This window comes from Biomphalaria glabrata, chromosome 6 (assembly GCF_947242115.1).
Source record: "Biomphalaria glabrata chromosome 6, xgBioGlab47.1, whole genome shotgun sequence".
In the NCBI taxonomy this organism is placed as follows: Eukaryota; Metazoa; Mollusca; class Gastropoda; family Planorbidae; genus Biomphalaria; species Biomphalaria glabrata.
This window is the reverse complement of record NC_074716.1, coordinates 10981568-11005597: the sequence shown is the minus strand read 5'-3', so window position 1 is coordinate 11005597 and position 24030 is coordinate 10981568. Positions and strand designations below refer to the sequence as shown.

The 24030-nt window shown below is 31.9% G+C and overlaps 2 protein-coding genes across 9 annotated transcripts in view; both read left to right on the top strand.

The window, feature by feature from the left end:
* LOC106075062 (fibropellin-1-like) overlaps positions 1-15399 on the top strand; it is a 51222-nt gene extending 35823 nt beyond the window's left edge. For 2 of the 7 annotated variants that reach the window (XM_056032240.1, XM_056032237.1), the window contains 16 exons: positions 334-459; positions 672-791; positions 994-1119; positions 1328-1447; positions 1860-1985; positions 3299-3418; positions 5176-5301; positions 5517-5636; positions 6885-7022; positions 8640-8903; positions 9624-9749; positions 10701-10826; positions 11103-11234; positions 12153-12273; positions 12438-12544; positions 13970-15399. In XM_056032240.1, coding sequence (XP_055888215.1) covers positions 334-459; positions 672-791; positions 994-1119; positions 1328-1447; positions 1860-1985; positions 3299-3418; positions 5176-5301; positions 5517-5636; positions 6885-7022; positions 8640-8903; positions 9624-9749; positions 10701-10826; positions 11103-11234; positions 12153-12273; positions 12438-12544; positions 13970-14172 — 2201 coding nt within the window. In that variant the 3' untranslated portion in view covers positions 14173-15399. The remainder of the gene's footprint in view (positions 1-333; positions 460-671; positions 792-993; positions 1120-1327; positions 1448-1859; positions 1986-3298; positions 3419-5175; positions 5302-5516; positions 5637-6884; positions 7023-8639; positions 8904-9623; positions 9750-10700; positions 10827-11102; positions 11235-12152; positions 12274-12437; positions 12545-13969) is intronic. The other 5 variants (XM_056032238.1, XM_056032239.1, XM_056032243.1 and 2 more) reach the window with 5 other exon arrangements.
* Positions 15400-17064: 1665 nt separating this feature from the next.
* Positions 17065-24030, top strand: part of LOC106075060 (uncharacterized) — a 34564-nt gene continuing 27598 nt past the window's right edge. For both annotated transcript variants that reach the window (XM_056033131.1, XM_056033130.1), the window contains exons 1-3: positions 17065-17223; positions 22392-22563; positions 23884-24007. In XM_056033131.1, coding sequence (XP_055889106.1) covers positions 17176-17223; positions 22392-22563; positions 23884-24007 — 344 coding nt within the window. In that variant the 5' untranslated portion in view covers positions 17065-17175. The remainder of the gene's footprint in view (positions 17224-22391; positions 22564-23883; positions 24008-24030) is intronic.

The window sequence follows — 24030 nt, the reverse complement described above, 5'->3', positions numbered from 1 at the left end:
TTTGTTTGTTTTCCATGTTTCGGATGTTCCTTCAGAGCTGAAGATAATTTACTTCCTAGTCCAAACCTCCCACAGGATGACGGGGGATGGGAGCAGGCAGGGTTTGAACTCGGGACCATCGATAAGTCCTAACGACAGTCCAGCGCGCAAACCGCACGACCAGGGAGCCATCCTTGTATGGTAGTGAAGCATTGACTATTACATAGAGTAAATAGTATTACAAAAGGTTATTTTTTTGATAAGTTAGAAATTTAATAAAAGTAATTTAATATCATGAAGAATTATGAAATGTATATAGAGAAATTTTAAAACATTCAATATTATAACTGTTAGGAATAGTTTATGGAAGAAGCTGCACCTCTCAAAATCACTGTGTAGAAGGATTACAATGCCTTTCAAATGTCTGTAACTGTTCATCAACTCAATATTTTGATCAATCAACTCAAATTTGCTATGACAGTAAGCATTTTGTTTCTTGATTTTGATTCAATTTTTATGATTTTTCTTGTAATGGCACATAAAAATATTTTCAGCATTTAATATTTGCATTTTCTCTTTCTTTACTTTATTTTCTCAAAATTACTTTCTGTTATAAATTATAAATAGTTGGGAAATCTGAATAACAAAACTTTTGTATTCACTTTTTTAAATATTTTTACATTACTCTTCAGAATTAACCCATGGCAACTTTTGTAACACTACTGAACAGTGCATGTCAGGTCTTGAGTGTAATGGAACAATGTGTGTCTGCTCTGCCACTGAATTTTATAACAACAAAACATGTAAAAACAGTAAGATAAAAACTTAAAAACATATTTATAACACATTTTTTTGCATATATCTTGACCTATACAAAAAAAATCTTTCTAATGCATAAATAGAAAAATGCAACAACTATATATGAAAAATAGTTAAACTTCATGAATGATTATACTATTTAAAATGGTTGAAAGTAATTACAATTTTTAAAATATTAAATATTATGACTGTTAGGAGTTGTTTATGGAAGTAGCTGCACTTTACAGAATCAATGTCTAGAAGGATTACTATGCCTGTCAAATGTCTGTAACTGTTCATTAACTCAATATTTTGATGGATCAACTCAAACTTGCAAAAACAGTAAGCATCATTGTTTTTATTTTCCAAAATATTCATTTTGATTCAGTCTTTATGATTTTTCTTTTACTAGTACTAACCAATATTTTCAATATTTTAAGTCTCTCTTTTATTTTACAAAGTTGCTATGATATGTATAAGTTAAAGTAATTGGGAAATCTAAATAAAATTTTTCCTTTTAATTTTTTTAAAATTTTACTTGACTTTTCAGAATTATCCCATGGTAACTTTTGTAGCACTAATGAACAGTGCATTTCAGGTCTTGGTTGTAATGGAACAATGTGTGTCTGCTCTGACACTGAATTTTACCATAATGATAAATGTAAAAACAGTAAGTTAACAAATAAAAAAAACACATACTTAACTAGCTCCCAGCAGACAACTTAATGTTGTGTCTAGTAATTCTTTTCTAAAAGTTTATATTATCTTCATTTTCCTATATATTTACTTTTAACATTAATAGACAAATATATATTAATATCTCCCATTAGATTCTTTGCTATATACACATTGTATGTTGTTTCGAAGAATAATAATTTCCACGGTTACTATGTATGTAAATCCAACTTTAACTACTGTAAGAATACAGAGGGGAAAAAAAGGTTACAATTGGATAATTAGAACAATTCAACAACAATATATACAAAGAATAGATTAATTTTATGAATAATTTTGAAATTTAAAATGTTTGAAATTCATTACCACTGTTAAAATATTTAAACATTCGATTTTATGTTTGTTAGGAGTTGTTTATGGGTATAGCTGCACTTCTCAAAATCACTGTGTAGAAGGATTACTATGCCTGTCAAATGTCTGTCACTGTTCATCAACTCAATATTTTGATCAATCTACTCAGACTTGCATTGACAGTAAGTAGCTTTGTTGTTTTTTTACCCTAATATTTTAATTGACTCAATAATTATTTTCTTTTTACTTAGCCCAGTAATAATCTCATTATTTAATTTACCTCTTTATTGAATGCTTTGTTTTCTTAAAATACTATTCAGTGATTAATAAATTATAAATAGTTTGGGCAATCTTAAAAAGAAAACTTTAGCATTTAAGATAAGATAAGATAATTTTTATTGATCCAATCAAATGGAATTCAGTTTGACTACAATTGACAACCTCAGCGTAACTACTGTACAATAACAATATAGATGCAAATAAGAACAACATTCACACATGAAACAACCAGCGCTTTATTAATTAGACTTCTATGTACTTCTCGATGACGACAGATGACCTTGCAGTTTTTAAATCTTTCTGTTTTAGTTCTAATGAAAAGGAGACGACCACTTTGTTCAGATCTTATGTAACTGGTTTAATGGGTGCAGGTTATCTTTAAGAATCGTGAGGGTTTTGGAAAGGCATCTTTCATAAAAAAGCTCTTCAAGAGATGATAGCTGTGTATTGAGTGATATTCGATGTTTTTTTAATTATAGTCTATTTAGTCTATGTCTTTGTGCCATTGAAGTATTACCATACCAGCAGGTGATGGTAATGTTAATTAGACTGCTGATGGTTGCTGTTTAGAAAAGTTTAATTATTGTTTTGTCGATATTATATTTTTTTAGCTTTCTAAGAGGAGTTCGTTGGTGAATTTTGGTGTAAAGGTTTTTGACAGTGTTCACTCAATTTCAGTTTGTTGTTGGTGGTTGTACCTAGATATTTATATTCTGCACTTGCTCTACAGTTTGGTAGTTTAGCTCAATTTCTGCAAGATGGCCTTTACATTTCCTTAAATCTATTATCATTTCTTTAGTTTCATTTACTTATAAATATTTCTGTATAGTTCTTCAGAAAATCCTATGGTAATTCAATTTGGTCGTGCATATGTACTTTCAACAGCAAATGTATCTATATGTTAGTAGAATCTGTCTGTGGCATTTCACGTCTGGAGAGATAATCTTTTCTCTTTGAACTTTATTGAAGAATGAATTTTTACATTTTCAATAGCCCTTGTATCAAATTGTTTACATATATTTTCAGAAATCCAGTTGGTGTCCACATAAGAGAATTCTCTTTCAAACAATAATACTGCATGATTTTTTTTTTCATGTATGCTTTATTTTAAAAAGATTACATGTAGTAGGCTGAATCATATAAAATATAAGCAATTGGGAAACATTTAAAAGAAAACATTGCATTTACTAAGTAATATTTTTGCATTGTTCTTCAGAATTATCCCATGGTAACTTTTGTAACACCACTGAGCAGTGCATTTTAGGCTTTGAATGTAATGGAACTATGTGTGTCTGTTCTGCGACTGAATTTTACTATAATGGAGCATGTAAAAACAGTAAGTGAAGAAATACATGGTAATGAATTGATTGATGGGTGAAGAAGTCTGACAATGAGATATCGTGACATTACTCTCACTTACTCACAAAATAAAAATGGTTTTACTCTTACACAACTTTCGATACACATACAAAATACCTTCTGCTAAAGAATTTTTTTTTGTATCTTTAGATAAAAAAATAATAATAATTTAATGTAAATAGCTCTGTTAACAAACATAATGTAGGCTCAAGGCGCTGTGATAACATTACAACACAAACACGAGAGCTAAAATGACAAACTAATCTAAAAAAGTTTTGAACAGACAGGTCTTAATGTTTATCTTGAATGTAGTGATGCATGTTATTTGTCTGAGATCAATGGGAAGCATGTTCCAAACCTTTGGTCCGTGCACTGAAAAAGCCGCAAACCGTAACTTTTGAGGGAGAAACATGGCATCACTAGGTTCAGTTAATGGAGTGCAGTGTTCTCTGAGGGACATATGGAGTGATCATTTCACTAAGGTACAAGGGCATTTCTTTATTATAGATGCACTGATGACAAAGTGTGGCCGCATTGTAGTCGATTCTTGCTTTCATAGGAAGACAATGGAGTGCGCAAGAGAGCAGTAGCAGAATCTCATCTTATTTTCCTTAGGACTTTTTAAGCAGCATTGTTCTGAATTCACTGCAGTTTGGTGATATAAACATCCTTGCTATATATCCACTTCCCATAAAATTTTTGCTTAGAAAAAAACTATAATATGAGCGTATGCTAAAGCAGAGTTGATTAAATCAATGTTTCTCAAATTTTTACCTGTGACAAAAATATTATGCTTCCCCACCCCTTTAGTCAGCTAGGAGATATGGATGTTATTAGTATACTCTTCCAGTCTGGTCAAGAACATTTTTAAAAGATTCTAATGAAGAAGATACAAAATTTAAAGACATTATAATAACACATTTTTTTGTTTCTTTGCAAATATATTTTGCCAAAATTAGTCATGGAATGACTATTATTAAACTCAGAGAAATGGGCTGAAAACCTGAGGAGGAGGTGTTCTTATGATGTCTTGCAAAGTTCTTTTAATAGCTGCTTTTTCAATACATTATTAGATTATTGAATTTTAAAAAAAGAGAAAAATAAACCCAAACGTATTTCAATTTACATTAGTTGCACCTAAGCTCCAGCTGTGCCACTGATGATCTGTCATCTTCATCATTTTGCAAGGCTGTTTCTCATAAAAAGTACTTTGAGTTATTGCCCTCCGCAAGAGATCAATAAGTCCTTTTCCAACTTAAACTGTGTTGTGTGTATTTTTACAAGCCACTTGTCACCCACTGCAGAGTGTTCTCTAAGTTACAGTATTACTGCTTACTTCAATTTTTTTTTTCTTTATTATACAGCCTGTTGCCAAATTTGTTTACTGATATTATGTCTATTAATTCTTTTCTTCAAGTTATCATTCCCCTCATCGTCCTCTGTATTTACTTCAAACATTGATTGTCTAACAAATCTAAATATCTCCCATTAGATGAATTCATATCATTGCCTCATCTGGCTTTGTGATTGTTCCCTACAATATATTGTTACTATGTAAATCTGGTTGACAGTAAGAGTGAAAAGTTAAGGTTATTTGTTGTAGAATTTGGAAATAAAATAACAATATACTTGAGGAATAGTTTAAATAGTAGCATAAATAATTATAAAATTTTTAATATAGAACATACTTGACTACTATTAACTTACTGACATATTCAATATTATGACTGTTAGGAGTTGTTTATGGGAGTAGCTGCACTTCACAAACTCAATGTCTAGAAGGATTACTATGCCTGTCAAATGTCTGTAATTGTTCATCAACTCAATATTTTGATCAATCATCTCAGACTTGCCAAAACAGTAGGTAGCATTCATTTAAAAAAAAAAATATTTCTATTTACTGAGTTTTTGTGATTTTTCTTAAAATAGTACAAGCCTATGTTTTAAATATTATAATGTCTTGAATTTTGTTTTCATTAAATTGATGTCGATGTTATAAATTATAAATTGTTTTGGAAATCTAAATAAAAAAAAGACATTGGCTCTAAATTTTTAATATTTATGTTGTTTTTCAGAATTATCCCATGGTAACTTTTGTCACACTACTGAACAGTGCATGTCAGGTTTTGAATGTAATGGAACAATGTGTGTTTGCTCTGCCACTGAATTTTACGATGACGAAACATGTAAAAGCAGTAAGTGAAGAATTAATTTCTGGGTTGAGAAGTGATTTAGCTCACTTTAAGATGCTTGGGTGTTAAGTCTTCTTTCTTTTTAGTTATAAAATCAACACATAATAAAAAGTGCTTTGACCCTTTTTTATTTCTTTGTATGAATATAGTAAATGTAGTAACCTTCTGGTAAAGAATGTAGTCATAACTTACTATAAAATAATGAAACTCATACATACATGTCTTTCTGCACATAGTGAAATTAGTGTGTGCATACGGAACACATTTGGTTTTTCAAACCTATACTTGTGACATTATTTATACAACACAATATTTTCTTCCCCTGTGCTGTGTAATGGGCAACAGTAATCTCTACCATTAGGTTCCAGGAGGGATTTAAGTTTTTAAAGAAAAGAAAGTTAAAGATATAATTGTTACACATTTTTTTCTTTGTATAAATAAATATATAAACAATATCTTTGGCATCCAGATTTACATAGTATATGTTTATAATATCCAGTCCCTTGAATGTTTGTGTTTCTCTGTAGTAGTGTTTTGTAGTCAATTATTAAGTCTTGTGTCCACTAGAGCTAGAAGTAGAGTAGTAGAAAGTTCCCCTGCCAGTCAGTCATTAGGTCTGGGGCAGTGATGTAGGCTTCCATGCGCTGGTACCAAGCATTTTCTTGGTGCTTCTCTTTCCATCTACATTTTTGTTTTTTCAACATAAGAACAAAGCAGGTCAAAGGTCAAAGAAAGTACTACTTGGAAAATGAAACGACCTATCCAGCATAAATTGTTTTAATTTTGGAAACATTAGTAACAATGATGTCTATACTTACAAAAAAAAAAATAAAATGAAGTACCCACTTTCAGACCTAGAAAACCATAAGGCAGAGGATGTAAAGGTTAGCTGTTTCCTGTGGCTCAGTGTTAACAAGATTGTCATGTAGCCTACACAACCACCAGCTGTCTTTGATATCCCCAAAATATGCCACGAACCAGATACCCTTTAGAATTGAGAGAGTTTAGGGATGTCCTAGGAATCCTGAAATTCAAAGTCCGATATTTTCAAGATCAAGACCCATACAACTTGATATACTTTGTTAAAAATATTTTTAGAATGCAAAACTGAAAAAAATTTGAAATTAACTAAAAAAATGTTCTTTACTTAGGCAGAAAATCTTAACATTTGAAATATGTTAAAAAAAAATTAAATATATTTAATATTTAATTTTAGCCCTGAAACTCAGTTATCTTCTTTTTTTTTTTCAGAATACTTTCATGGCGAATCTTGTTCGCATACTGATCAATGTTTAAGTCCACTCTTGTGTAGAACAGAGACGAATGTTAACTTGTTTTGCATTTGCCCAATCAACATGTTTCTCACTAATGTCTCTATCTGTTTAGATGGTGAGTAGTATGCAAGTTTCCAATCACATTTGTATGTCATCTAGTTAATAGAAGCCTATGATAAAAATAACGCATTGTATTTTGTCATTTATGTGCTTTATTACAGCACTTATAGATAAATGGTAAGTTATTCAAAGCTAGTTGCATTTTAGAAAGTCTTTGAAATGTATTCATAAGCTTAATATCAAGTGTAACATAGTCAGATAAATGTGACCAATAAATCTTATTTGAATGAGCTGAAAATTTAAGATTACAGTGAAAAATATTGTATTTAGCTTAACAGCTCTGATTATCAAATCAAAAGTGTCTCTCTTGTGTTTTCTCTCAGTGCAATGAACATGAGTTTGAAGATGCCTCTATTTAAACACACTGAATAAAGCATGTGAAGAAATAAGTAGAATATGTTGACATTGTGTTTATGTGTATGTGTTTGTTATTAGCATGTAGAGTCATTTCGCTTGGTATGAAAGTTTATATCACAGTTGTGTGTAACCTGTATTAAGTGAGAGTGTGTTATTCAAGAGTCTGATATACCCAGTGTGTAGTGCTGGCATCAATTATGAGTTCAGTGTTCTATAGTGTATTATAAGCTTATAAGTGTATTATTTAAGCTAACAGTATAAACTTTTCTTGAGTTTAATATCTTCAAACTGATTTCAACAAAACATCAATTCAGCCATAAACTAATTCATATATAGCTCTTTTACAACTTGTATGCATAGTAGACTGACTTGACTGACAAAAAATATTGTTAAAGAAATGAAGCACTGTGAAAATATGGATGATCAATAACTACTGAGCAATGAGCCCGACAACTAACTTCCTTTCACAGTCTCCAAACAAGACTTTTCTGCATTTGTTACATAATTCTTAATCCTTCTTTAGAAATTGCTTTCATTCAGTGGCATGCATACATTTTTACATCATTAAGATATTTTAGAAGCTTCTTCACATACACAGTATGGCCTATTAAACTGGTCTTGACCTATATTCCTGACTAGCTAACTTTAAAGAGTGACACTGGTGTAGTGTCTCTTCAACAAGACAAGAAAATCATTTGCCTTTTAGGGTTAAAGTATCACAAATATTGAAAGGGGTGTAATTACAATGAGGAATTTGAGGAGGTCATTGCACCTTGACATATACACTAGGAGAATATTAATGTTGAAATGTTTCTCAGGTGCTTACAGTAAATGTTATAATAAAAGCATAAGTAACTGATGCAACAACAGATTGATAAACAGTGATCCAAACAGTAGGTCAATTATAGTCAAAGTATGTCATAGTTTTTAGTTCAAAGTCTAAACCACTAATTCTTCCATTTATTTTTGTTAATGGCTAGTGCCCTTTTATGATGCTCATTATAGTATTATCTGCATCCTAGTGTTTTCCAGGGCTCTCTCTGTGTATATGTGTGAGTTTGAGTATATCATTTGGTGTGAGTTTGAGTGCATATATTTAACAACTAAAAATGTTTTTTGTGTAGTTCTATTTTTGTTAGTGTTGTAGTGGTGACTTTATTGTTTCTTTTGTAAAATTTAACTTTATAACCTTAATTGAATGATATATACTTAAACGGTTCATTTCTGGCTTATGACAATTTTGTTTATTGTTTAGATTTGGCTCTAAAACCTAAAGTGTCCAATGAGTCCATAATCAAGACAGATTCAATACTTCTTAAATGGACTATAGAAACACCAAATTCAACTTTCTTTTTCACTGTTGAATGGGAAAACGAATCCATTGAGACAAATACAAGTGAGCTTAATGTAGAGAATCTGTCTCCTGGGAGCGAATACAGTTTTATTATTACTACACACACACCAGATGACAATTATTATGATACAAAATTCCAGGAGTCTCAATTCTCAATAATAACAAGTAAGTATTTTGTGACAAGACTTACATTCTTAGACAGGTCCTCTTGTGCCCTTTGGTACATAGGGAGGTAAGTTCTCTTTACAGGGATAGTTGACTTTCACAGCCACTTTCTAGCTAATGCCTATGGATTTTAGGTCTCTTAAGAAGGTGTGATGCTATGTTAGACATGAACTGGATTTATTTTGCTTTCCGCTTTTCAGCTTTCTTGTTATAGCTGACTTTGGTAAACATTTTTTGTCTTGTCTAAAGATATGTCCCACGAATCTTAGGGGGTGATTTCCCTTTCCAGAAAGGATTTCCTTACATGATCTTGGATGTTATTTTTATGATCCTTCTCTGTAGCCATTGCTGAAATTCATTTAGCCTCTTTTCAACCTTTATGGATGTCTCCCACATATCATTAGAGAAGGTGACCACTGTGGCAATAATAGTATTGAGGAGCTAAAAGCATTATACATTTAAAGAAAACTTTCCAATTTCAAATAAATAAATAAATTATTGCTTTATAAGCATGTTCAGAGTGCTATGGTCCAATCTCATTTATGGACCAGTTTGGGGGGGGGGATGGGGAGGGATATCTGGGAGATATAGCTTTTATAATTTGAGTAATGACAAAATGATTGAATGTTGTTCTTGCTGGTCATAATGAGGTCACACAGAAAATATTATTTTTGAAATATTATAAGCAATTTTTTTTCAGCAAGTTTTCTTGTTATACAGAGCAATCTCATGGCCAGCCATGTAATGAGACATACGATTGTACTGAAGAAGCCAGTTGTACCAATGGGGTGTGTGTCTGTTTGCCAAAGTATTATCCTAATACTTTCACTGAGTCATGTGAACCAAGTAAGAAGATAAGCTGGTTTTTAATTTTAGTTTCAATAATGAGTAAAAAATCTCTTTAGCCATGCCATTTTAATTGATGGTGTGCTAAAAATAGCATGATTTTAGACTGACTACACATTAACAAAAAAAATTTTTTTTAAAGAGTCCTCATATTGCAGAGACTTGAAAATGTATAAAATAATATTTTAAAAATAATTTTTTTATTTGAGTAAAAATATCTTTTTAAGTTATCTTTTTTTATTTGCTAAATTTAATAATTTTAAAATCATTCTCTACATTCATTAAAAAAAATTGGTAAATATCTTTATTTCTTTCTATTTTTGTTTATTAATAAAACAAAAGTTTATATTATAAATCTAATTATTGTTTTTAATGTTAAATATCCATTTAAAATATTTTTTTCAAAGTATATATTCATTACAAGAAAACCCAAAGGGAAGAGATTTTATTTGTGCAGTTGTTAAGAAAACTTTTGACTGTCACAATAGTGTTTTTTTTTCTGTAAGTCTCTTTTTTTTTAGCCTCGTCTCTCATCTGTCCCTTGACTTTCCTCTTAGGTGTAACAGTTTGTGTAACTAAATCCTACCAGCTGTTTTTAGCAGACTATCAAGAGAGAGACCAGTCCTTCTTTCTCGTTGTCCAGCCTGTCTTTCTTTATACTTTTCCATTTGAAGTATGACTTTTCAAAAGGAGCCATGTCTACTATATGAAAGAACCAGCTCAGCTAGTAGATTATTTCAATGTTTTTGACTTTTCAATATTTGGTGCTTAACCTTGCAGAGGACTAAAAATGTTTTTCTTTTGTTTTATATTAGCACTTATGAAAACTTAAAATGTATTCAATCTTCTTTCAATTCTTTAAAATGTTCATAAAACGTCTTGTCTATAAACTTTTAACAGAATAAAATATCAAGCATCTACAAAAATGAGCCTTTTTTTTTCATTCTCAAGGACTCGCCAAAGGCTACATATGTAACAGTAATGATGACTGCAAAGAATCATTGACATGTATACAAGCAAGATGTGGCTGTCAATCTGGACAATATTATCATAGTATTAGACAAGGATGTTATAGCGGTGAGTATAAGTTAAAGATAATGAAAATAATATGTATTAAGCCATGTAGTAGAGTGAGTTGACTGATGTAGTACATGTACTAAGTTGTAAGTTGATGTAGATAATTTTGTACGTGTGTGGTATAAAAAGGCGAATACCTAATGAGACAGACTGCGACGTGTGTAGATTTAAATGACATACAAGATATATTATTAGCTGTCTGGAGCTACTATCTAAACTCCTCACTACTAAACTTTGTGATAAGTACAATATTTGAATTTATTCTTTGTTTTTTAGTCCTAAAGAAAGAACAACTCTGTGACCCTTCAATAGAAAATATGTGCGAGCCACCAGATCTAATTTGCACTAGCAAAACTGCATATACATCAAATTACACTTGTCAACAAAATACAAATCAGACCTCTAAAGGTAAAAAGAATTTTATTTTCTTAGATGGACTCGCAATTACAATTTTGGACCATACTTAGATAATGGGTTTTGGTTCCCATCAGGTGGTCAAAGTGTTGAACTTTGTTTATTTTATTCTCATTTGCCTTACAAAAGTCAGTCCAAGTTGTTTTGGCATTTGTCAAGGTTCTTTTCTTCTATGATATATATGTGTATTTCAATACTGAATACTAAATATAACCAAGTCCTGAACAATACCGTAATGACACATATAATAAAGATTCAGAATGCCAATTAATGGACATATACCTTGTTTATTACATGTGCTTTAATATAATACAGGCAGAGTTCTGGCAAATGAAATATCCAATATCAATTAATATATAACAGCACAATATCCCATAGACTGAATAATAGCTATACAGAAATAATTAGAGTCTATACTTCAACTCTATAACTAAAATCCAATCGTACTGGACTAGGAACAAAAACCAAACTGTTTCATTATGAGTAACATTCCATTCAAAAAAACATCTCTTAAAGTTAAACAATCCAAAACAAAACAACAGTCTTGAAGTCAACAACCCTTCTCCACTAAAGTTAAAAGGAGAACTAGGCTGACCAGAACTCAGTCCTGACAGGTAATAATATCCCAAATACATTATCATGTAGAGCTTATACTTATTAACATTCCATGAGATATTGCCCCAAGATTATTCTTGTATTTGATATTTATAGATTTATTATTATAATGCAGAAGTTGCTAATTCTTGTAGAAGTAACTAGTATCCATTTTTGGTAGTACACCCATCATTCAATTGTGTTATCGAAGACTATGCATTATTATCTCTAACGAACTCTTGTGATATCTCTACATGTTAGATTTCATCTATTACAACTATGAGACACTTGTAAAATGAACCTAGTCATTGTCCCCAGAGAACAACTTGAACACTGTGTTAGTTGTTGTGGCTGGTGTTGGTTGGGTTGCTGCCCTTGTGACTGTCATCATTATGTTGATCTTACACTCAAGAAATCAAAAGAAGTCTCCAAATATTGAGTAAGTCAATGAATTGTATCTTTCTGTCTTTCTACCTGTCTGTCTAATTTAATATAGTCTAATCTATCTAACTGTGTAACAATCCACTAACTAGCTCATGTCAATACAATTATCCTTATATTATATCTGATATGTATGTTTAATATTTGTGTATATTTTAAAAGCAGCCTGGATTTACCAGAGATTCATCCTTCCTGTGGTACACTGACAACCAACATAGATTCCAGGGTTCTTACAATTAATGACTATAACTCTTTCCCTATCAAAACAGGTATAATTGTGAGATTGTATATATATTTTTTTAAATTTTATCTTTAATCGTTTGACATTTTTACGTGGCATTACAGAATTTAATTTAATTTTTAAAAAATCTTTTGCCTAATATATTTAAATAGACACAAATATTTACATTCAGCTGGTAATCTAATTGCTATTGCATATCATTGTATACAGTTGCATTCCAATAAAAAGACTAAATATTTGTACTGTGTATTATTTATATAGTTTAACCTTGGTTAGGCAAATAACATAATCTGCATCCTCTGTTTGAGACCCATCAACTCAAGAAAACAGTAAGAAACTAGAACAAATACAAAATATCAGAGCAGTGAGATTTATAAAAAGCGAATATTCACATTTGATTAGAGTATCACTAAATTGAGAAACCCTTCAGGAGAGAAGGATTAAAAGTAAAGTAGCAGTTATACATAAAACATTAAACCATAATCTTCAAAACCTAATAAAATACTTAGAAGGACACTAAGATAAAGGCACATTCCTCATTCCATATGCTAGGACAAATTTGTATAAATGCTCCTTCTTCCCTAGTGCCATTAGAGCATGAGTCAGCCAGGAAAACCAATGACTTTTAAGTTATTGATTAACATGCATGACTAGATTGACATAGGAACATACGTAGGACGCAATCATCTTCTTTTTTGAAGTAACAACTTTATTTCATAAGATAAGATAAGATATATATATAATTAAAACTCTATTATAATATTAATAGAATTAATATGTATATGTTTATTGTTGATAACAAATAGAATATATTTATATAATTTTAAGTTTAGTTATAAAAAATAAATATAATTAACTAGAAATTTCGGTCTCCAATTTAATAATAATTGGTAAGTTGAAAGTGATAAGTGATGTGTTTTTTTTTTATCACAAAGTTTATATCGACTCACTCTGTCTGCCTGTCTGTTTGTCTGGTAAAATGTGTGTATACATTATTTCTCCCACACCCATTTTCTTATCACATTAGCATAGTTATTCATTGGCATAGACAAAACATGAATGAATAATAAAAAATAGTAACCAATTAATCAATTTATTACTGGTAATTAATTATTTTTGTTTGATACCAACAAGGGAAACTAATCCTTCAGTATTCACAGATATGACTAAATTTGTTGGGTTCAGTCTCCTTAAATTATTGCTATTTCTCCCTCACACATTCTCCTATCAAGTTGATACTTTTAAACAATTATTTATTGTATCCAACAAAACATGAATTAATAAAAAAAAACAACAAATTAGTCAATAAATTATTGGTAATCAATTATTTTGTTTGATATTTAATAAGGGAAATAACTTGTACATTATTGATGTAGTTTTATGGGCAGAGTTCCTGTTTAAAAAAGCTTATTTTTTTTTTTTAAAAGAATTTTTTATATTTTGCTTGTTTTAGAATCAGATTCTATTGTCAAAACACCAGAAGCCAAGGGATGTTGTTCTTCTATGATATATTCCGATTGCAAACCTGATGAAGTTGATAAGGTTGAAATGAATTATGAAGATGTAGACCTTGGCATCAATGATCATGAAAATAAAGACAAGAATAATTGTGATGAGGATGATGCATATCAGAAGTTTGGAGATTATGAGAAATAAAAAAAATGTCAATTTCTTTTTACTAGGAACTAATCATTGACACATTAAAAAAGGATATTTTTTTTTAGTTTTATCCTGACATTATTTGTTATCAAACTTTTTTTTTAGACTGTCCCACGTTTCCTTCAAATTGGCAATTACAACCGAAACAAAAAATCTTGCTGTTGCTGTTCTTGCAACTTATGGTTATTGATCTTGTCAGTGATATTATATGTTATGGTATAGTTATAAACTTGTTTATCATTCTAAAGTATTAAATAATTGTCTGTGAACTTTGTATGTACATTGACATAACATAGAATAGAATTTTTTATTTACAAATGAATTTTCACTTTGTTACTTTGGTATTTTTGATACAATTTTCACAATCAAAAGAGCTATTGTAATTGTTAAGCAATGTTTATTTTTTTACTATGATATATTTTGGTATTGTAACTTAATTTGGCATTTCTAAAATAGCTAATAGAATGTAAGCTCCTGCATATTTATATTTGGATAGAATATCCAGGGCCACACTCATGATTATGGTTAACCAAATCTATTCTTGACATCAACAATGTAGTGCTAAATGTGTATTAAAAATTTTAAAAAGTGAATGGCTTCTTAGCATCATTGCAAATAAAGTCAAATCCCAAATATTCTAGTAGCTATAGGTTGAAACAGTATTGTGAAAGGAGGTGGGTCTCATAAAAGGATTACCCTATATAAGTTTTTTTTCTCAGATGTAAATAATATTCTCTTTTACACTTTAGCTTGATGTGCACTGCTATTTATCTAGTAAACTAATACTTGTATTCATGCAATGAAGAAATATTCTTATTAGGCTAATATTCTTTCAGATATGAATATTTTTGAATGAAGACATTTTTTTCACAAAACTGTTTTATATATATATCATTGATACCTAAATCTATGTGGTAAAGGCAATAAAAATAATAGTATACATTATTATTGATGTCATTGACAGTTTGTTTTAACTGGCAACTAGGTGTATGTCTAAAGTTTGAGGATAACTCTTCAATAGTGGAGTATATATTTTTTTTTATGAATATGCATGATGAAGTAGAGCTAGTGCTACTTTCCACAAGTAAGATTAGAAAAGGGTTTTGTTTAGTATTGTTTAGTCAAGTGTTTTTGTTTTGGTGTGTCAACGTTATGTAATATTGAAGTGTGTCTGCATGAGTTTGCTGCATTACTTTTTCTATAATAAAGCTATATTATTTATACTTTTTATTGTTTGTATAGTATATATTATAATTGATTTAAATAGTGAAACTATAAACTTCCTTTATATTATCAATAATCGTGATGACACCCTTGTTAACCATGTGCCACAGAAACAGATGATCTTTACATCATCTGCCCTAAAGAGGAACTTACTCCTAAGAACAAAGAAGATTCACCACTACGATCACTAAAAACAGAAACAATAACTTCTTCGTTCCCATGGCAACGCAATCACTAAATACAATTCAACTATCTGATAGAAACATTTCACATGTAATATTTGAATGAAACTGGTGTGAATGTATGGTAAGTTTTTTTGCTTTATAAGCAGTAAGACAAATTTCCTCAAAGATAAAAAAGATAAATAATATAATCAGTTTTGTGCTATAATTAATGTATTTTTTTCCATAGACCATATATAGTCTTTGATTTTTTTTTCTGACAGAAGTGTAGCTTTTTTTTTCATTTTCTGAATACATCAGGATAGTTCAAATCAGCGAATATCTGATAACATCTCTAATGTACTAGGACGCTTACCACGTCTGCCATTCTCATCTCTTTGTTATCATCCCACCCACTTTCTTCTAAGAACTCTTCTATTTTAACTGCGCATCCAAGACTTGCATCTAGAGAAATCACTGACAAATATTCTCGCCACGTCTTTACATCGTCTTCGTCTATCAGGAAAGTCAGAAGAAAAAAAAATTAACAATAACTCATTTAGGGCCTGTACAATATAGAGAGCCTGTACAATATAGAGAGCCTGTACAATATAGAGACTGTACAATATAGAGAGCCTGTACAATATAGAGAGCCTGTACAATATAGAGAGCCTGTACAATATAGAGAGCGATTATTCTTACAAAGCTTGTATTAACTCACTCTGTAGTCATTATCAAGGAACATGCTGTGAAAGTCGCTTGTTGCCGAGTGCAGAAAGTCTAAGTAAGGCAAAATTAAGTACAATTATTTTAAAATCTAAGACGAAACAGCGCTGGTTCTCAGGTAATGCTGTTATAGAAAATCATTAACTATTAGCCGCTTATCTAAATAGAATTGAACAGAATTAAGTAAACTTGTTAAAAGTTGTACAGAATCACGACAACGGATTACGTTAGAGCAATGTGAAGATTATCAGTGAACGAGTTTGTTTTTAACGTAAACTAAGTGTAGGGGATAGAAAATGTCATGGGGGCACCTGAGAATAAGTGGGCGCGGTGGCTGAGTGTTTGGCTTCTGGACCTGGGTTCCAATCTCAATGAAGACTTGGATTTTGAATTCGGGGATTTTTAAGGCGCCCATGAGTCCACGCAACTCTAATGGGTACCTGACTTTAGTTGGGGAAAGTAAAGGCGGTTGGTCATTGAGCTGGCCACATGACACCCTGCTCGTTAACCAAAGATAAAAGACGACATTAACATCATCTACCCTAAAGATCGCAAGGTGTAAAGGAGCAAACTAAATGTATATGCACTGTCTATACAAGAAATTGCTTATCTAATATGCTCCATTATCGTGAAGAAGAAATTTAAGTTATACAAAGTATGAATTAAAAAAACAAAACTCTATCAAATAAGTAAAAAACGAGGAAGAAATATTGTACAGTTAAATCTCTATAATTAATGTAGAAAATCATTATTTATATAAAAAAAAAAACATTACCTATTTTTAGCTCATACTCAACAAGAGAAAGGTGTAGCTCTTATTTAATAGGATGTAATTTAGTAGGCTAGTTTAGAAAGTTCACTCCCTCACTGTATGATGTACGCATCCTAGATGATGGCGAACTTTTTTCTTTGTTTTATTTTCATAAATGTGGTATTGGTAAGTTGGTGACAATTTGTAAAATATTTTTAAAAATTTATTTTATGTAATCATAAAATATTTTTTTTTTATTTGCTTAAGTTCTTTCAATAAAATAGAATTGTAACACTGATAATGAAATGTAAAAAAAAAAACAACAATCATACAAATGTATATTTACTGTAACTGTTCCCCTATTATTAAATAGCTCACCAACTTCACCCTCACTTATCCCTTAGTCTGTTTAACTGTTGGGGCACCACACAAGATCTGTCTAACATCTTTCTCCATTCCTCTCTGTCTTTTAGCCTAGAATGCCCTAGAACAGTTGTTCTCAACCTTTTAAGTTCGGCGACCCCTTTTACAATCCCCCACTCTGCCGTGCCCCCCCCCACACACACATACAGCAATTGAAGAGTAGACAATAACAATCCATATTTTTGATGGTCTTAGGCGACCCCTGGTAAATGGTCAATCGACCCCCAAGGGGGTCGCGACCCACAGGCTGAGAACCGCTGCCCTAGAACATAATCTGTTTCAATGACAGGCCCGTCAATTCCTTCATTTTGTCTTCCTATCAATTTCTCTGTTTTTTTCTCTTCTACTTTTTGCAGGTGGCTATCTTTGGAGACATTCATGAACTCATGTTAGCGTTATATTCCAATAAATAAAGATAGGACCAGAGAGATCAGGGCAATTCATATTCTCATGGTAGAATTGTTTTAAAGAAATAGATAACGATAATTATAATTTCAAAAAATCAAATGTTTAACTGTAGCGATTATGCAAGCCAATATTTCCAAATCATACAAAAAAATTGAAAAGGCTCCTCGATCGTTTCCATCGAGTGGACACACACTGGCAAGGCTCGTCATCATCATCATCATTGGCCTCCTTCAGTCGTAGAACGACTATGGCTTATCTCAGAGCACACTTCCTCATGTGGCTGTGGAGCCCTATTTTGGAGAGACACTCCCGTCCACAGATAGCGCAGGTTAAGGTGGCTTTTGCTTCGGTGGCAAGGCTACCTTAAAAATAACCATTTTAGAATAAAAGGCGAGACACTTATCATTCTGGTGGTACGGCCGCATGCTGAAGGCGACCTTTTTTTGGAAGGTGGGGGGGGGGTTCGAGCTTGAAGTATCACGGCGTAACAGAGCTACTCTCTTCAAGCGCCATAAAGATAAACTTAAGCACCGTTTTACCTTCACTGGCATAGAGAAAAGAAGTTGGGATAAAAAAAGCCAGTTGGAGAGCTATCACGATAGCTGCGTGACAGTGTATTTGAAAAGCTGTTTGCCAAATCAAAACAAAACTTCAGGAGTCCTCTTTTTAAGACAACGGCTTTGTTTGCATTAGTCGTGACAAAATATTCAGGTCGCTAACGGGTTTGTGTGATCATTTGAATTTCTTCACTCCTCCTTAATTCTTGGAATCGAAGAAAATGCAATTATTGTAATAATTTTGCGTGTAATATAGGTCCTATAGTATAGCTTACATTCAGTCTGTCTGTCTGTCTGGCAAAAAGTTTGAACATGTTTTTCTCTCATTTCCCATTCTCCGATCATGTTGAGACTTTGCACAATTATTTATTGTACCTGACATTACACGAATCAATCAAAATGTTAGCCAACTAGTTAATAAATTATTGGTCATTATATATTTTTTATATCGAAATAATGGGAATAAATGCTACTTAATGAGAGATGTGGTGTGGTTGCACGTATGGATTTAATCCCCTTATTATGTTTTTTCTACCACTTCCCGTCAAGTTGACATTTTGCACAATTAGGCTATTCATAGTTGATAACACTATACTAATCAATCAAAAAATAAACAATTTAGTTAATTAATTAGTCATGATAAATTAATTGTTTAACACAGCATAAAACGAGCTAAACCCTACTACCTTCAGATAAATGTCAGTAATTAGCGGTTCTTTTGCTCATATAGGCCTTGGTTAACATGCATGACCAGATTGACATAGGAACACGCGTAGGACGTAATCGTCTTCTTTTTTGGAAATAACGTCCGTAATATATAAGATAAGATATTAAAAATCAAATGTTTCTCGATGTCTATGTCAGTTCAAGCTCGCTTTATTTGGCTCAAACTTCCTGGTATCGACAACCCGAAATATCAATTCGACTCGTTACCCAGAAAGCACTTGATTGTACACTACGCCTCAAGTTGAACAGTGAAATCCTATTTCGTGCATGGTACATAACGACACATTGACATGCGCGGGGCGTGTCCTGATCTAAATATAGATATGTTCAAGTATGTCAGGGACATGTAGGATTACATCTACACTGCCTCTGTAATATTCTCTGTCTTTTGAGCATTTCTTGGAGACGACTTTTCTCGATTGTCAGATTTTTTTTGCTTGGCTCAAGGGAGGCTACTTTGATCATAACTAAACGGGCTCAGATCGAGATAATTAGAAACACTATATCTTGGATCACTGTAGGTCGATAATACACAATAGTGCTCATATGAATATACATTAAATAAGCCACAAAACTCCCAACTATCCAGGAAATAACAAGTTTAATAATAACTAAAGAAATAAAAAAACAACAACTCAATGACAGCACGCAAACACTAGTCCTCTTCTACTCGTGCAGTGGCTAACTCCCCCCTCTCTCTCATATAAGAAAAAGTAAAAAAAAAAACAACATTTGAAAACAATCACCTAAATAGGCCTACTGTTCACATTCGTACATGAGAATTTAAAAATAAGGGTTTAACTCTTTCACACCTAAATAATTATAATAATAAGGCTATTCCTCTTCGAGTCAGAAAATTAATGAGGAATGCAGTATTTCCCGTGGCAACACAGCCCCTGCTGTAACCTACTTATTTTGCTCCAAAAACAGGTAAGCATAACCATTGTCCGCCAGTGGTCGATTAAGATTGTCTTTTCACCGTCTGCGTCTGTCCTAGACAGCGATTTTCTTTTGGTCTCAAGTGTGTATCCTGCGGCCATTCTGAGTGACCTCCTGCGGCCATTCTGAGTGACCTCCCGCGGCCATTCTGAGTGACCTCCAGCTAAATAACTAAATAGCGAAACAGAAATAAAATATTCACTTTCACCATTACCTGCCCCTGTCCCTGTAATTCGTTTGGCTTTCATCTATTTTTCTTACAGTGTTGAGTAGCCACTCTTAAAACAACTCCCTTATTTATACTTAATGTGTAGCCACTCTTAAAACAACTCCCATATTTAAGCTCAATGTGTAGTCACTCTTAAAACAACTCCCATATTTAGACACAATGTGTAGTCACTCTTAAAACAATTCCCTTATTTATGCTCAATGTGTAGTCACTCTTAAAACAACTCCCTTATTTATGCTCAATGTGTAGTCACTCTTAAAACAATTCCCTTATTTATACTTAATGTGTAGTCACTCTTAAAACAATTCCCTTATTTAGACACAATGTGTAGCCACACTTAAAACAACTCTCTTATTTAGACTCAATGTGTAGCCACACTTAAAACAACTCTCTTATTTAGACTCAATGTGTAGCCACACTTAAAACAACTCTCTTATTTAGACTCAATGTGTAGCCACACTTAAAACAACTCTCTTATTTAGACTCAATGTGTAGCCCCTAAAACAACTCCCTTATTTAGACACAATGTGTAGCCACACTTAAAACAACTCTTTTATTTAGACTCAATGTGTAGCCACTCTTAAAACAACTCTCTTATTTAGACTCAATGTGTAGCCACTCTTAAAACAACTCTCTTATTTAGACTCAATGTGTTGCCACTCTTAAAACAACTCTCTTATTTAGACTCAGAGTTCCAGACAACGTTACCAACATTTACGTCCATGTCTACTTCTTTAAATTTTTAGATCAAGTTCTGATGTTACGTTTTTAAAAAAAAGTAAAGTAACAATTATACATAAAACACTGAACCATAATCTTCAAATACAAAAACAAAATTTAATAAAATACTCAGAAAGACACAAAGATAAATTGAGCAACCTCATACCATATGAAGGACAAATTTATACTAATGCTCCTTCTTCCCTAGTGCTAATAGAGCATGGAATGGGCTGCCTGAGCTAGCCAGCAAGACCAGTGACTTGGCAGAATTTAATTCATTGGTTAATATGCACGACTAAATGCATGAGGCGTAGGACGTAATCATCTTCTTTTTTGAAGTAACGTCTGTATTATATAAGATAAAAAGATAAGATAAAACTCTATTTCTGTAATGCTTAAATGTGCTTCCTTTTTTGGTTCAGATTTCATCTTTTAAAAAGTTTTCTGACTACTAGGAAGTAGCGGCTAAGCCAGTCGCTTTCAAGTGTTTATTTGTAGATTTACTGACCGAATTGACTTTTATTCTTCCGCGTGTAACAAATTGTGGTTTCGTTGCCGGAAACATAGCGGATGTTTGGTGTCCGAGAGTAGAGCCATGTTCTTGACTTGCTTCTTTTTATCAATACATTGTGTCTTTGTCCTTTTACATTATATCAATGGTTTAGACTAGAAGTACATGCCCTCAGAAATGATTAAATGTCTGTTGTTGTGTTATACTGATTTATTGGTTCATAATTTAAAGACATCAATATGAACCACATTCCTTGGTTTTCTTTCTTCGAAATGAAATGTAATGAAAATAACGCGCCAGTTTTTAATGACCATGCGTTACCCTTTGGCCCAGTGAAGTAGCTTAATGAAACTAGTATAGCTTTAAAAAAAATAGTGATGAACATTCAATTCGAAACAACATACTAAAATATAAGAGAAATTTTGATTGTTGGGACATTTTGGTTCATCATTTGTAACTTTCTTGATTAGTTTATGTTTAAAACGGATATTGTATAAAATATACGCCTTAAATGTAAGGAAGACTTCACACAAGTAATACTCAACAATATTTTTGTTACCAAAAAAAAAAAAGATCAATTAATGATTATATAGTTATAAATAGATTTATGAAAATGTAAGAAGAGCCTATATGACTCAACAAATATAAAGGGAAGCTTGTTTCACTGTGATCCCTTTTGACAGTGTCCACTTAGAAATTTACAGATGTTGTGACAGGTCTTCAGCAGCACTGCCTTTTGACAGGTAATAAAGATCCTCTTAGGAATGTTTAGGGCTTCGAATGTGTCAGGACAGTTGTCATTATCCCTTATTATTAATATTATGTGATCATTTTTTTTCAGATCAGAGTTTCTTGGTCTTATACCAAATGTATCAAGCCAGAAACTGGAAAAACAAAGTATGGAAACTCTTGCACTTCCAATTCTCAATGCTTGACTGAATATTGCAGCAATTCCAAATGTTCTTGTCCACAAGACTCTTTCCTTGATGCTGAAATTGGCATGTGCGCCAAAAGTAAGAAAGTCTTAATACCCTTTTCTTTCCAAGCTAATACAAAACTATATTGCTTAATGTTAACACTTTTATAATTTATAGCATATTTATGTTTTGTCTTCCAACTGCTTTCTTTACCTCAAATAAGATGTAGTTTAGAGTGTATAAATCGATTTATAAAGTTGATACTAAAATAGAACACTGACTAGTTCAATAAGAGAGATAACAACAATCTTATTCTTGCCAATCACGCATCGGTTGTGGTGACTGAGTGGGTTAAGCACTTGGCTTGCGAAGCGAGAGGTCCTGGGTTCTTGGTGAAGACTGGGAATTTACGATCCTGAGACTAAGTAAAATGAATGTCAAGGAAAGTAAAGGTGGTAGGTCGTTGTGATGCCCTTTACATCATCAGTCCTAAAGAATGAATGTTATAGAAAGTTGTCTCATAATGCACAAGCATTGCACTTTAAGAAATATTATTGTAACAGGGTCAAGGTTTTAAAGAAATGTAACGAGGAATTTATTTACAAATTGTCTTCTGGTAGCTTCCAGTTTCAACACAGAGTACATAATAATAATGTATGGGAAATAATTTGTTTCTGTACTGAAAATGTCGGTAACATCCGATCTTTGCTTTTGGAAAACGTATCGGCAACTGTAATTATGTTCACAAGGCGCTGTTCTCAGTTCATTGAATCTTTACGTTGAAAGCTTTATGTAAAGTCTACTACACGTGAATGTACTTTCTATTGTTTGTTATTAATACAAGCAATAGAAAGAAGAATACGTCTTAAAACCAGAGCTTATCTAAGGGGAAATAACCTCTAATTATATGAAAATTACTGTGTTTAGCTCCCTATCTGTTGTAAAAAAAACACAATTAATTAATTAGTACTAAATGATTAACTAACTGGTAAATTTTTGGATTGATTCGTGTATTGTTATCGACTATGAATAATTATGCAAAATTTCAACTTTATCCGAGAAGTAATTAATTACCAAACAATTTTTAAATGATTAATTTTTTTTTATTCATGCATGTGTTTTCAGGTTCAATAAATAATTATGCAAAGTTTTAACTTGATCCGAGAATGGGAGATGGGGAAAAACATATTTCATCGTTTTACAAAAATAAAACAAACAAACAAAAAAAAAACAGACAGACAGACGGAGTGAGTTGTTATAAGCTATGTAAAATATCGCCAATAGCACACATTTATTGTTGTTAGTCTAGAACTCTTTTCAAATGTAACAGCATGATGGATTGAAAATAATTGATGCAATTTCACCCAATAAAAGCTTTGTTTTTATTGTATTATTTTATATTTGACTTGCTTTCAGAAGAAGGTAATATAAAAGGTCAAAAAGGCGAATGTGGGTACATTGTCAGTCCAAGGGAAACTGGCTCTAGCCATTCAGTGGAATGGAACATCGAAGGACAACCAGGCACCTACATCACATTGGCGTAATTATTTTCTCATTTAAAAA